The 14,540-nt window shown below is 48.4% G+C and overlaps 5 protein-coding genes across 5 annotated transcripts in view; 1 reads left to right on the plus strand and 4 right to left on the minus strand.

Annotated features, from left to right (window-relative positions):
* The window catches only part of BP5553_07530 (uncharacterized protein), a gene marked incomplete at both ends in the record, with an annotated part of 6,737 nt that extends 2,957 nt beyond the window's left edge, over nt 1–3,780 (minus strand). Inside the window, 7 exons of the mRNA XM_032016153.1 lie at nt 4–2,229; nt 2,278–2,295; nt 2,355–2,595; nt 2,655–2,924; nt 2,975–3,028; nt 3,083–3,308; nt 3,356–3,780. Coding sequence (XP_031867384.1) covers nt 4–2,229; nt 2,278–2,295; nt 2,355–2,595; nt 2,655–2,924; nt 2,975–3,028; nt 3,083–3,308; nt 3,356–3,780 — 3,460 coding nt within the window. The remainder of the gene's footprint in view (nt 1–3; nt 2,230–2,277; nt 2,296–2,354; nt 2,596–2,654; nt 2,925–2,974; nt 3,029–3,082; nt 3,309–3,355) is intronic.
* Nucleotides 3,781–4,834: 1,054 nt separating this feature from the next.
* On the plus strand, nt 4,835–6,276 carry BP5553_07531 (uncharacterized protein; the record flags this gene model as incomplete). Its single annotated transcript, XM_032016154.1, has 2 exons — nt 4,835–5,087; nt 5,138–6,276. The coding sequence occupies 2 exons, from the start codon at nt 4,835–4,837 to the stop codon at nt 6,274–6,276; spliced, it is 1,392 nt and encodes a 463-aa protein (XP_031867385.1).
* A 237-nt stretch (nt 6,277–6,513) lies between these two features.
* BP5553_07532 (RmlC-like cupin) lies at nt 6,514–8,013 on the minus strand (the record flags this gene model as incomplete). The annotated part of the gene is made up of 3 exons (XM_032016155.1): nt 6,514–6,647; nt 6,698–7,205; nt 7,255–8,013. The coding sequence occupies 3 exons, from the start codon at nt 8,011–8,013 to the stop codon at nt 6,514–6,516; spliced, it is 1,401 nt and encodes a 466-aa protein (XP_031867386.1).
* Nucleotides 8,014–9,321: 1,308 nt separating this feature from the next.
* Nucleotides 9,322–12,318, minus strand: BP5553_07533 (uncharacterized protein; the record flags this gene model as incomplete). The annotated part of the gene is made up of 8 exons (XM_032016156.1): nt 9,322–9,450; nt 9,569–9,738; nt 9,800–10,264; nt 10,343–11,120; nt 11,169–11,200; nt 11,257–11,464; nt 11,536–11,941; nt 12,158–12,318. The coding sequence occupies 8 exons, from the start codon at nt 12,316–12,318 to the stop codon at nt 9,322–9,324; spliced, it is 2,349 nt and encodes a 782-aa protein (XP_031867387.1).
* Nucleotides 12,319–12,811: 493 nt separating this feature from the next.
* Nucleotides 12,812–14,074, minus strand: BP5553_07534 (Tetracycline resistance protein from transposon; the record flags this gene model as incomplete). Its single annotated transcript, XM_032016157.1, has 1 exon — nt 12,812–14,074. One exon carries the CDS (start codon nt 14,072–14,074, stop codon nt 12,812–12,814), a length of 1,263 nt encoding a protein of 420 aa, XP_031867388.1.
* Nucleotides 14,075–14,540: the final 466 nt, after the last annotated feature.

Consider the following 14,540-nt stretch of genomic DNA (forward strand, 5'->3'; position numbering starts at 1 on the left):
CACCTTGAGCGTTCACATTAGCTCCGTGGTCGAGGAGTAGCTTAGTAATGGACTCGTTTTCCGTAGCTACTGCTGCTTGAAGGGCGCTCCTGTATTCTCCACCTTGAGCATTCACATTAGCTCCATGGTCGAGGAGTAGCTTAGCAATGGACTCGAATCCACTAAATGCTGCTGCTTGAAGGGCGCTCCTGTATTCTCCACCTTGAGCGTTCACATTAGCTCCGTGGTCGAGGAGTAGCTTAACAACGGACTCGTTCCCTTTATATGCTGCTGCTTGAAGGGCACTCCCATATTCTCCACCTTGAGCATTTACGTTGGCGCCGTTTAGGACTAGCATCCTTACTGCTAGATGGCTTCCAGAAAGTGCAGCACCGTGTAATGCATTTCCTGACTCGCCTGTAGAACAATTCACATCCGCGCCGCCATTTATCAATATTTCGATAGTGCTACAATGTCCTCCGGAAGCTGCACGCTCGAGAGCTGTGCGTCCGTCAGAATTCTTGGCTTGGATATCTGCCTTGGATTTCAATAACATCCGGATTATCTTGTCGTGGCCAAATCGAGCGGCAAAGTGTAATGGTCTATTGCCCTCAGCATCTTCCCTTTCTAAGAATGATCCAGTCTCGAGCAGTTCTTGTACAATACTTTCAAGATTTGAAGCTGCTGCAGTATGCAATAGCGTTGATGAAAGCTCTGGGCGCTTAAGTTCATCTGGGTGGTTAGTCCATCGGGAAATGGCAACCCAGAGATCGAAACAGTGCGTATCCGGCCAATTGAATTTTTGGATAAGATAATTCTGGGCAATTCCTCTACTTTCTGCTGCCTCCGCATGTATAAACCAGTTCCTGACAGCGTATTGTAGCAATGGCATGGTTTGAATTTCTTCTCGGGCGTTATATAGCGATAAAAGTTTCAGCTTTTCGGCTTCGGAGACCTCTCCATGTTTCAAGTAATTGATACAGGACCTGGTGAGCCGATCGTTACCCTGCCCAACAATGTTTTGCTGACTTTGTAATCCAATCCATGCAAAGCCACCTTTGAGCAGATAGTCATTTACTGATTGATGAATAAATTGAACTAGGTCCGAGCTGTAGTGCTGTCTAGCTTCGACCAGTCCACCAGACAGACTCGTGATCAGCTGCTTCATCTGTGTATCGTCCTCTACAAAGCCCTCAGATTCTTGAATACATGTCTGAAACTCATGGATCGCCGAGTCATCCAAGGCCAATGCGTAGCGAAGTTCGGTGAGTGAGAGGGGCTGTTTTGCAAAACAGATCCACTGCATCAGATGCAGTGAGTCTTCCCGATCATCGTCATCGATCAGAGTCGTTAGAATATGCTTATAGATAGAGTCCAAGTCACGCGGTACTTTGTGCAATATCTCTAGCACACGATCAAGACTCTTTCCCTTGTTGTACTCCTTCGCAACGAGGGGAACAATAAGACTTGCCCATAGAAACACTCCACAAGCGCTATTTGCAATTTTGTTTTGTAGACGCTTGAGATCATTTGCCCACGATTGGCGTTTACGTTCATGGATCTTCGCCGAAAGCTCTCGATGGACACAAGCTGAGATATCGTCTTCGTTCTGGTTTTCCATGCACACTTCAACCCCAGCGTTGCAGCTCACTATAGGGTAGTGACGACAAGAGAAGCAGATGCTGGTTCGCCTTGCAGAATTTTGAAACTCCTCATGCACCTCATAGATATAGGTAACGATGGATTCTGCCGAGCCCTCACTGGCCTCGTCGAGAGCATCTATGAAAATGCTAATGGCGTGGGATTGGGTTGCGACTGCTATAGCAGATTTCAGCAATTGGCTAAGCTCCACCTCGCGCCAATCCCAATCTTGACCATAGCGCCCGAATTCCTTTTTGTCATTATAACGAGCGCGGAATATCGCCCGAGCAGGAGCGCACTGAGATATTAGTTGATAACACATTGTTCGTAACATGCCGGTAAACGTCTGCTGTAGTTGAACGCCACGCCGGTGGAAGAAGAATGATAAGTGTACGTCTGCTTGTGCTGCATCTTCCTTAAATATCCGTTTCATCAACGTCGATTTTCCCGAGCCAGGCTTCCCTTTTACCCATAACAGCCCGTGTGGATCGTCAATCCATCTTTGATAAGTCTCATGTTCAAGGATCCAGCCACAAGAGTCTGCACGTGCATCTAGCACCTCCTCTTGCCGGTACCCCATTTCAAGGAAGTTCAACGATTTAAGACAGGCTAGGGATACATTAGACAGGTGGGGGCGCCTTTGGTATAGTTACGTACCGGTATCATCTTCAGTCACTATGTTGCATTAGTACACATTTGAGAAGTTAACTTTGCCCTAAAAAGCTAAAACGTACATTCTCCTGCATCTACCTCATGCCCCCTTTTCGCTGCAGAAGCTTCCTTGACGAAATCCTTCACTGTACCAAGAACCCTTTCATAGACTTCATCGTTGGCTTTAAACTTCACTAGCTGCGAGTGATCACGATTAATGGCTTGGACATCATGAGCCTCGTTCTCCCAAGGACGACCATGGGTTGCAGATGCCGAGCCGACAAGAATAGCGCGAGGTCCATCCATATACCATTTATCACCTCTCTATGACTCGATTTGATTAGCCGGAGCAATATCCTAGTATTCCACGAAGGAGAGCCCACCTTGACTGCTGTTGGTGACGTAACTGTCTCATAGAAGCACACAATTTTTGACTCGCGAGAGTCAAAGGCTTCTGGGAATTCTCTTTGCTGTTCTCGGAGTAGTTGAGATTCGGCACTAAGTGAGTGTAAGAGGTTCTGGTTAACCTGGTTTTCTACCATTGGGATGAGTGATTTGATATCCATGCCCTGATTGGGGACTCCGAAAAACAGGGCTCCATAAATCGAACTATCCAGGTGGTGATCACGGGCATTACGCATCTGAATTATGGCCTACAAATAGTTAGTTGTGTTATTTTCTATTAATACTAGGTTATCATCACCTCCTTGACAATCAATCCACCTAAACTATGAGCAATGAAAAATACTGGCTTGCACTTCACAGCTAAATATCAGCTTCGAATTAACAATGATGTAAGTGTACTCCTCACCTCTGCACTAAGTATGCCGCTCTTCAACGACGTTCTTAGCGTAGTAGCAAGAGCCTCAAGATCCTGAAAGCTCTGACTATCATGCAGCTGTGACTCGTAGCCGTAGATAATAATTCGAGTCGTTGCAAGGTCGCTTGGGAGCTCGTCACAAAGCCACATATATGAGCCACCCTTTTCCTTAAAGGACCCGAAAGCATGGCCACCTAAGCCTGAGATTGCAATGCAACTTTGAAATTTTAGTAAAGGTTGTTTGATATTGGGGAAGTAACTTACTCGACTTCATGATCACGCGGAGATGGGGAACTGAGCACCGTGAAGCCATGGAAGTGGTGGTCAACCGTGAGAGTACGAATTTGAGATTTGTTTCCATCGTCGGCTTGAAGATTTTGAAGGAGACCTCCAATATCAAAAGACCACTCGTTTCCACAGCCTGAGAGCTCTACAGGAATTGTTTGGAAGCTCAGTACAGCCACCATCGTACGTCCCGTAACGGCATTGGCAAGCGATCTGATTCGCAGATCAGAAGTGTTATTGTCTAGTTTGAAAAGCCTTGAGATTAGTTCGATAGTCTGTTGATCAGTGAAGCCCAACGGTAGACCACGTGCTCGGTATGCATGATCTTGTCGCAAGGCTGTAGGTAGTGCTGGTGCCGCTCCCATTAAGGCATTCTCGTCGGCTGCCCCTCGTTTCGACGACATTGGTAGCACTGGAGGGGTTCGAAATTACGATGCAATAGATCTGGATAGTGTAAAAATTATATTGCTTCACGGTTGCAAGTGGAACAATGGGTTCTATGTTTATGAAATGAAGAGCCTTAGCTGAAATCAGTCGCGTTGTGGCTGTCTCGAGGCCTGCGCCTCTGCCCAACCAATCGACGTGGCAGATCACCAGAACCAACAGCCTGGCTGTAGTCGCATCGGGCGGGTGTTTTATTGGCAGAAATTACTCCTACCTCGTCCATCACCGTATCTACCAGGCTGGGGCATGCAAGACACGCCCCGTTGTGATCCGAATGACTGATTTGCGTCGTGCAATAAGTAAGTAAGACCGGCTCGTACCGCCCATCGTGTTTCTTGCTAGAACAATCCCAACTCTTGTCTAGAATAATACGGTTGATGTTGTAAGTGCCAATGTGGCCTAGCCTCTGCTTCGTCAGGGAGTCGTGTTATTATTAGCTTTCGGTCTTCGCTAGTCGAACGCCGAATTCATAATATGATAGAGCCACTCGCCATTCTTTTAGCATAATCCCAATCGCCCCGTCACTTGGGAGGTGCTAGAGCTGAAGCTGATATAATCCTGCCAGATATGTGATCAAGCCACAACCGAATGCCGAACGACGATGACAATTATTACTTGGTGCTACTGGAAAGTACTGACGACGATCATCGCTCCGTTATCCATTAGACACTCGACCTCATTCATGTTCGACGATTTCTGAGAATACAAAAACAACACCTTCTTAGAGAAGCGCCAAGATAGACACGTATTACAAATATCAATATCGGGGGCTCGAAGCACCTAGCAAATTGGCCGCGCCAAGCTCGGCGCCCATCCTCTGCGATAACCTCCAGACGGCTCGCTGACACCTAACTGTATCACCCTAAATCTCAAGAAACGTGCGTTTTCCATCTTGCACCTGCATCCTGCGTCTACAGTGCCGATATTACAAACGAAATCGCTGGTGCCAGTGCCAGTTAAAGTTTATTACATCACGTGTTCCGGCGTTCATCTATGTCCACCCACCACTCCACCATGGCCGATGATATTCGGCGTCGTTCGGCCTGTGACCGTTGCCATTCCCAAAAGCTGCGCTGCCCCAGGCGTCCTGGCGAGGACATTTGTGATCGCTGCAGCAAGGCTCGAACCTCGTGCATATTCAGTCCCTTCAGGCAAAAGAAGCTGCCCCAAGATACTCTAGGAAAAACCCCATCGACAACCGCTAGCCACTTCGAGACTATTAGGAGTGGTAAGAGGAAACGGACCACCAGCCAACTACAAGAAATTGGTAGGTACTACTCCCCCCACTTTGGCGACGATCTCATAATTTCTCCCCAGATCTCACCTCCGATAACTTTCTTGGACGAACTCTTTTCGAGAATGGGCACACCTCAGATGATACAATGCTAATACCTTGGCTTTCTGAGGACGTTAATATGGGTTGCTCTCTTGGAGACTTTGATTTATCCCACAACTCCCATTCCTCGCTTGATTTCGATCCTTCAATGCCGGAGTTCCCTCCATGGCTTCTCTCAAAAGAAAATGGCATGCTGCCACTACGGAAGGAGGCCAGCCCGACCCCCCGGGTCGAGCCAATCGTACAACCCGACGTTGACTCAAATGGCTATCATATGAAACCACCTCAATATCCGCCGTCTATCGGACACAGTATTGGACCAGTCGTCACAACAGCTCACCCAGAATCACCTAGTCGCCACCTGATTCACCGCCTCTCCCAGCTGAACAGTGACCTCTACGAGAATGCTGAATTGATGCCCCCTCAATCAATTCATGACGCTGCTACACCAGAATCACTATTCAAAGACTGTTCAAAATTCAGTCTTGAGGACTTACTTAGACTGACCCAAACTCTCATTGATATATACCCAAGTTTTATGAACATATTTTTTGGGCGACCCTTCCCTCCTGCCCTACACCTCTCAAATACCAGTAATGTTGATGGGTTTAACGGGAACAATATCTACACTTTCGATGGGCCCGATTCAAGAGGCGCCTCAGCCCCTGGAACTCCCCCCGATTCCCAGAAACCTCCACCGGACCTTTCTTCCGTCCTCCTCATTATCTCTTGCCATCTTCGGCTCATAGGTATCTGGGAACAGATGCTCTTGCACATGAAAGTATGCTTTCGCCAGAAGAACGTTGCGCTTACTCCAGGGCAGAAAGTAATAAATATGGTGCCACCCCGCCTACAAATAGGATCCTTCGCGCCTCCCCCTTCTGCAGCAACAGCAATGTACACAATCATGTTTTGCCAGTTTGCTACCCAGTTGTCTGAGCATGCAACCGATTTAGGAGCTGAGATTCAAGGGTACCAGAACCGCGAATCGCAACCTGGAAGCTTTGAAGCTGGGAATAGCGCCACTGCTCTTTCATTTGCAGCAGTTAAAGATGTCAAAGCTCGGTCAAACGAATTCCGTCGAGAATTGATAGCTTTGAGCAATTCGCTGACGACTTAGGCGTCTCCAAACAACTTCACTTGATTGTAGCCTACCCGGCTGTTCTGGCGACGTTGTGTTATTATTAACTTAGTGATCTAATCTTGACCTACACCAGCAGCAGGACGATGTTTGGTTTAAATCATCATATCCTTGACCTGCACCAGAAACTCGAAATAGAGTCAAAGAAACCAAGACTCCAGCTACCATGAAAATTATGTATATTACCTTCCTACCATGGCTGGTATGACCTTGCAATCATGCGACAGGATCTCCCTGGACTATATATTGCTTCTCCTTCTTGAACGATGAAACAGTTTCCGACGTTAAGTTCAAGGTATCGATAACAATCTGCGGAGGGGTCAACCCCACCCACTGGCCAACTGAAATATCTATCTACTGTCAGCACTTCACAATCAAGAAGCATATTGCAATAACTCACCGGAAAAGTGATCAGCCTGCAACACTTCGATAAAGACGACATCGTCATTCCCAACATTCTCTACATAATGTGTCATTGCCTTGGGAATATATCCACAGTCTCCGGCATGGTAGTCGAATGTCTGAGCAGCATCTTCCGCAGCATAGATACCAATCCGTGCAGAACCAGCAATAAAAAAATTCCACTCATCGCTGGTCGTATGCCAGTGGATCTCGCGAATAGCTCCTGGCTTCACAGTCACAACGGCGGCCGAAAACTTCGTTGCAATTGGGAATGTTGTAGGGTCAATGATTTTAATGCTTCCGCCGTCGAGACTAAAGGTTGGCTCTTGTTTCGAGAGATGGTATGAATACGACTGCTGTGTTGGGACAATTCCGGCTGTGCCTGTAACGTTCTGTGCCGAGATATTCTTCGGCGCTTTCGTTCCGGGAAAGATAAATAGCGCGCCTGGTGGAATTTTATCCCATGCAGAGATGGGAACCTTGAAATTCTTGGACAACACTGATTTCTGAACGTTTCGTCAGCATGTGTTGCAGCAGTAACGAAGACATACTTACCGGATTTCGAGCAAAGACTTCAGTAGCTAGGAATGTGTTGTCCTCCGAGAAGCTCCCATCGTCGAAAACCAACAGAAATTCAACTCCACCCTCCAAGGCTTGAAGGGAATGAGGCACACCAGGAGGGAAAAACCACACATCCCCTGCCGAAAGATCATCCACAAAGGTCTGCCCATCCTCATTCATCGCCTGGATGCGTACACTCCCATTCAGCACATACGACCACTCAGCCGCCTTATGCCAATGAAGTTCCCGATACCCACCTTCTTCCAACCTCATATCAACACCCGCCATCTCGGTCGCTACCGGGATATTATCTATATTCTGCCCCCGGGACCAGCCTGCTCTATCAAGCCCGAGTTTTGCATGACTTAATTCCAGTGGCCATTGGGCATTGGCGACACTGCCGTGATCCGTTCCCGGCGGTGCGAGTCTATCCGGGTTCAACTGGCTATACTTGTCTGTGTGCGGTCCTGGATCTGTGCCCCCTTTGCTTCCCCGGATTGGCTGTGGGTTCTTTGCATTGTTGAAATCAAGGGGAGCGCCGATGACGGCCGAGTCAGTCTGTCCTGGTGCGAGAGTGAACTTGATATTTTTTGGATCTGCATTCACAACTCCATTTGCAGGATTGAACCCTAGGAGTGAGGTTGGTGCTGGGGCAGTGTATGTGCCCGTTGGAGCAGCTAGTAAAGAGCATGGAAAGCTCGTGGTGGCTAGCAGGAAAGCAATGAGAGTGCGGAAGTGCGAAGTGGAAGCCATTGGGGCGTATCTTGCACACTGATAGCTGGTAGCTGGTAGTTGGAATATTTACCTAGGTACTCAACGCACCCCCGTAAAAGAAGAAGGCACACCTGCGATCGTGGTATTGACGAAATCAATCTCTCTAGAGGAGACGACATTCTTATACCCCTCATATTTCTCCTCTTCAATGCCGCACCGATGCTCACCTCTCATCACCCGACCATCTATTCCCTCTCTATATCCGTCGAAATGAAGCTATCCCCGCAACCATCCCCTCACCCTCAAGCCTCAATTCGTGGAATCCACACACCCTTCACCACAATACCCTCGAGTACATCATAACTGCTTCCGGAAGGAACACTGGTTCCGAGCCAGCACGCCCCGCATCCGAACACAACCCTATGTGATAAAAATATGAGTCTCGGCGATGTATCCGGATTTGACTTGAAATTCTCTCATAGTTCGACAAATATATAACTCAACTCCCTTGCTCCTCTGCAACTACGAAATGCCGTCGCTAGCGATAGCGATGGTGATGGCGATGCGGGGTGCGTACATAAAACAAGGGAGGCATGCTGCGAATTATGTGCGGTAACGGAACGATCGAAGCGTCGCTGTTAGTGATGGGGAGCAGTCTCGGCATTTATATTTTTATTCGCCCCTGGTGATATAAATAGATCTTCTGCTTCAATATAAAACATAAAATTAGTGATAATGTAGTGTAAAAGTTTCATCCTACTTTGTCCTAAAATTGTACATATCTTACAATTATCTTACGCACGTATGACGAGACGTAGTATGATGTCGGACTGCCCCTCGGTCACGGTACCATTTACCTTGTACCTTATAACCGATGAAGCTTTTCGAGGGAATGGAGCTCGGCACGCCTCGGGATTCATCTCGCTTTTGCATCGGGTATGAATCGCTCTTGTGTCGGGTGTGAATCGCTCTTGTATCGGGTTTTGGTACATGGCCGCGATCTGACATGGACTTGCGTTTCGATACCGAGCTGATTCGCTCTGGGGTTCAATTACCCGCCCAGGGCAACCACCATTACGGACTCGGGGCAACATTAACCAGAGCAACGAGTTTCTGTATTCCTACCAAAGCACCTATAATTATAGATATGTCCCCATTTTGGAAGAGAAGAGTTATAGGTACTTCCATTTATACCGGCCTAGACCCAACCCCCCCCCCAAACAGCATATACAGTACATGACCAGGAAGAGCAACCAAATTATATTTATATCCAATATCCTACCACCCAGCTTTAAACATTTGTCATCCGCTAACTCCACGAATCGGTAACCCAATCAAGCCCTCCACCTATAGCTGTTGGTCCCATTGCATAAATGTTGCATTTGGATCGGGGAACGATACGTTTGCATCGACATTGAACAGGTCTGGCGGGGTTTGTGAAACCCCGTTGTTGTAGAATTGGCTGTCCCAGACTTCCTAGAATATGCAAATGAGTTAGCGTCAGGGCCAATATAGTAATATTGCGGAGATTGGTTCAGTCAAGGGGGACGAAAGCTTGATTCCGGTATTTACGGGGGGAAAGGTTGCTACTGACCCAGTCTAATTCCATGGTATCAAACAAGGCTTGGTTTATATCGCTGGGCTGCTGGAGTGTGTTTAGATTGGCCGGCAAGCCCCCAGTTTCGAATGAGGGCGGTTCCATCCAAGGCAGGCTAGGACCCTCGAAGAATTGACGTTCCAATGATTGGGTGGACGGCGTGGGGTCTTTCATAGCGCAAAACGTTAGCTATCAAACCTGAATGACTGACACTCTCTGAGAACTTACTAGATGATGATACCTGGCTACACATCCTAGGATCCGTTGACTGACTTGTCTCCCGGGCTTCACTGACTGGAGTGGTCACGGAAGCATTCCTCACTTTGGCAAGCATGGCCTTCATCGCATTTGCGGCCTTGAATGCCTCCTTCGATGCGAGTTTTGTCTCTTCGAATATTTGGTACGATCCATTAAGTATGTCGAGCACGGCTTCTCGACTCCATTTCACGCGTATATCGGTTTGGCATACCTGCTTCTCAAGCGACTCCACAGCCACACCATGGCCTAAATACAGGCAGAGGAGCATGGCAGCCAGGAGAAAGTCCTGGGCCATGAGAGATGATGTCTTCCATTTCTGATCCCGAAGGAGCGCGCCAGGCCGTGTCTCATTATGCATGTATATTTGGCATTGCAAGATTCGGACTGAGGCTTCGACGCAGGTTTTCATAGAGTAAGGATACGGATACGTGCCGTCTGATTTTGATAATATGAAGAATTTTCGGTGCAGAACGCATCGGGATTTCTGGAATATCATATCAGCGGTGAACTTACGTACTCTCGTTTCGATGGGACCGTTGTTGAGATCCTCAACACTGCGCATCTTCAGAGTCTCCGGAGTCCGCTGCCAGATTTCGTGGAGATGGGTGTCTAGTTTCATAACCTCCTCATATGGGATAGGATCGATCGAATTTGATTGGTCGACGATCATTCCGAACACTTTGGTGATCCTATGTTTGTTGTTCAAATACGCACATGGGATCAAATCGCTACTTGGCCGGGAAGGTGGCAAAACCTTAGTATTTTCATCCAAGTCCTCATCCAAAAGATCTCGTGGCGGTTGAGTGTCATACATATTTTCCTTGATCATTCTCGGAAGGCCTACTTGGCAAGACGTTTGAATGTCGAGATACACAATCGATGACCATAGCCGACGCTGAATTTCACCCTGGAGAATCGATATCTTTGGATAATGTGAAGCGTCACGATGCAATCCCAGTCTCATTCCTGCTCGGACAATGAGGCCAAAGACCATCCACGATCCAAATTGCGTATCCATCGATCGAAAGTGCTCAGTTACATAGTATAGCAAGAGAGTCTCGATAGTATAAGGACTAGGCTCGGTATAGTTTCCCAAGATAAGGCATTGCACAATTTTCTCGCGGTACATATCCATGATTTCGGCTGGATCGCGAAGCGCAACGTCGGTTGAACCGGCAAATGAGCTCTTGTTGAGCAATAATTCAAGTTGGCTTGAGAGACATAAGATGGAAAAGAGCATACCAATCCATATGATTGGAGTGCTAGTGGGGTCTGCCCAAAACTTTTCATACTATAACTAGTGTCAGTAGGGCCAAATTTAGACGGTGCCATTCCTTACGTTTCTCTGAAATGTAGGTTGATGTATCATAGCTATGTCGCAGTTTGTTAGAATTCGTCTTCGTGCAGCTGCAGGATGGAGGTCTCACGGCATCCTATATCCGGCGTTGAAAAAAATTCCTGGACCAACTGATCCGCAAGCCTCTTGGGGGGAAGTGCCGCGATTATTTCTGTCCTTGAAACCTTTCTGACAGAACCAACTAGTAGATCCGGGCCAATAGGCACTGGCCCGGTGGCTTTCTCCTTTTCCTCTTGCTGCGGCTCGGTATTTCCTAGAGCATCCTTGAGGCATGCAATCTATTATTTCATAGTTAGTACACCGGGATAAGTTGAGGAGACCAATATAAGAGCATAAAGAGTTATCTAACGTTGTCAAGGATAGCTTCCCAGTGAGAACTTCCAACATAATTTGGTTGGTCATCTTGTATACTGATCAGTCCAATCGATTCGGCAGTTTCCTTCACGGCATTAATTTCAGTCCAGTGATCCTCTAGAGTGCTCGAATGTATCTGTTGGCTTGGATTATTTTCATCCAAACTAGAAGGGGAACCGTCAGTCCTGCTCGAATTGCCAATCGTATTGCTTCTGTTCATCAAGGAGACGACCAGTTGTTCGAGATGCGAGATTTGACTCTGGACATCTTTGGAGTTGCTGGTGGACTTCTGAATTGGCGAAGATTTATCACGACGCAATCCGGCATGTACATAGGTACAGGAAGCAGACAGGTCCCGCTTGATACAATTTTGGCACGGAAGATTCCTGTCACATTTGAGTCTGGGATTGGTCAGTGGACGATCATTATATGATTTTTAAAACGGGTTTCAGTTAAACTCCCAACAGAGCAATATCTCGACAATAGATCTTTCTTTTAAGTCTAATTGATATAGGGATAGACCATGGGCAGTGCCTCGAAGATAACAACGGAGAGTGGGGGTGGCCTGGAGATTACTGGGGCCAAGGACAGCCACCCTAGTTTAAAGATGAACATACTTTCGAGTTCTGCACAGCGTACAAGATAATTGAGGCTTAAATCTCGTCCTGCTCGTTTTTGGAGGCTGCTTATTGGTCTGCGTAGCCTGGTCCCCTTCGGGCCCTCCCTTCGACGACGACGGCGTCTCGGCCACCGATGATGAAGTGGAAGGCGAACCCATCTTGAACTAACTATTGGCTGAACGACCGTCCGAGATACGAAAACGGAGCAACGGAGAATGAAAAAGGCAGTTAAATTTGTGTTCTAGAGATGATTAAAGCAGGTGGGTAGAATGACTTTAGAGTCTCGACGGACATAAATTCTTCGTCCGTTCGTAAGCAAGCGCGGTCCAATCAGGAGCCTAGGTTAGGGCTGATTTACAGTGGGAGAATGCCATCCTCCGACCCTCCGGTGGTGGATGTTGCGACTCCTGTCATGACTCAGCATGACGACTGGCAGCAGTGTCAGCCATGGACATATACTCCGCATGGATTTGGGTAATGTAGGCATCAGGATGTTGCGTAAAGCTGTTTATGTGAGAGATGGTACTAAGAGAGTATATATGAAGATTTATTATTTTGTCTAGCTTCTAGTTTAGTTATATACCTAATTATACACTCCACACACTTGGCTATTGCCTAGTGAGCTTCTAGTTATCTTCTAATATCTATGGTCTAAGTGCTTTCGCCGCTGATTGCCCCTGCGTAAGCCTGGCGGAAGAATTCTGCAAATGCCGTTGCTCCATCCTCCCCAAACAGCATCTGGCCGTTGCTGGACGATTCCTCTGCCTTCTCCTGAGCGCGCGCTACCATGTCGACTTCGAACGCCTCTATCAGCGGATCTAGTACGCTTTGGAAGGAGGCGGCATCCTTCCTGGCGGTCTCGGTTTCATACGCCTTGATGATAGCGTGGGCCAGCAGCTGCGAATCCCACATAGCGAGGTTGACTCCCTCGCCGGCCCAGGGACCCATTAGATGTGCTGCATCCCCGATAACCGTGGCACCGATCTTGTGCTCCCAAGCATTGCCAACCGGAAGCACGTACATTGGATGGATATCTACCGCGTTGCCCGGATTGTCGGCCACCTCCTCGTCGCACGCGATCGTCACCAGCTCCTTGATGGCAGTGCCCCAAGTGCTGAGCAGTTCGACGTCGCCCAAAACCCGCTCTTTGGCTGCCAACGCCGTCTGGCCCGCCAGCGTAGTGGCGTAGTGCTCGTCCTTGATTGTTAAGAAGATGTAGATGCGCGCCGAGTCCTGGGGCCCGCGCTGCGACATGACGCCGTGACGGTCTCCGAGCGCGGCAAAGCTGCCTAGGCCTACCAATTCTGATAGATGAGGATACTTCTTGGTGACCTCCCGGATAGTCAGGGTGATGTTCTGCGTGCCTGCGTAGTATGGCTTGGTGTCCGACAGCAGGTTCCGGACCTTGGACCAGGCTCCATCAGCGCCAATAACCAGATCAAAGGTCTGCTTGCCGCGGGGCCCAAAGTCGAGCTGGATTTCAGTGAGCCCCGACCCCGACGCCATGGATTTGGTAGCTGCGAGGAGCTTATAACCCCACCTGATCTGGTCGGCGGGGATATGAGAGCTAAGGAGCTTGCTGAGTGCGTGGCGGGAGATCTCAGGGCGCTGGCTTATGTCGCCGTCGTCCGTGTGGAGGATGTTGCCATTCTTGTCTGATACCTTTTGCGCCTCGGAGCAGTCGCCGGTGATCTGGAGAATTTCGTCAAATAGACCGCACTCCTTGAGAGCAGCGATGCCAGATTCTTCGTGGAGATCGAGCATTCCAGAGGGCTTGGCCAGCTCCTCATCGGTCGGCTTCTGGCGAAGCTCGAATATGGTGAATGGGACGCCACGCTTATGGAGAAGGAGACCTGTGGTCAGCCCAGCAGGGCCACCGCCAACAATGGCGATTCTTGGTTGAGAGGAAGACATAAGGCAGCGGAAGGGCGAAAACTGCCCCGGATTACTTGGGTATCAATCTTGGCGCGCTGGGGGGTGATGAAACTGGAATTGATGATGTTCAACAAAGGAGAATTGCACTGCAGAAGCAGCTACCTAGCTAAGGACTTATAACTACGAAGAAGATTATGTAGTTTCCAGGGCGTCTCAGTTCGGCCCTGAATGACAATAATGAGTCAGAATCTATGCGTGCTGGGAAAGAAAGGCAAACGAAAGGCAGCGCCGCGCCGAAGGGAACCTGTCGGACCAAAGTAAAGCCCGTGTCGGTCCCGAGTCCTTCGTAGCTAAAAACATGCCTGTGTAGGTAAGCTATCCTCGTATGTCTTTAAGGACTAACGTCGAATTTCGTCTGCAGAATAGTAGGCGGAACTATTTATTTCCTCTTAGTATATTCAGCTGCAGGCTCCAGATCGGTCGTCGCTGTTTTGTTTTATATAAT

Source organism: Venustampulla echinocandica, assembly GCF_003357145.1.
Source record: "Venustampulla echinocandica strain BP 5553 chromosome Unknown scaffold_6, whole genome shotgun sequence".
In the NCBI taxonomy this organism is placed as follows: domain Eukaryota; kingdom Fungi; phylum Ascomycota; class Leotiomycetes; order Helotiales; family Pleuroascaceae; genus Venustampulla; species Venustampulla echinocandica.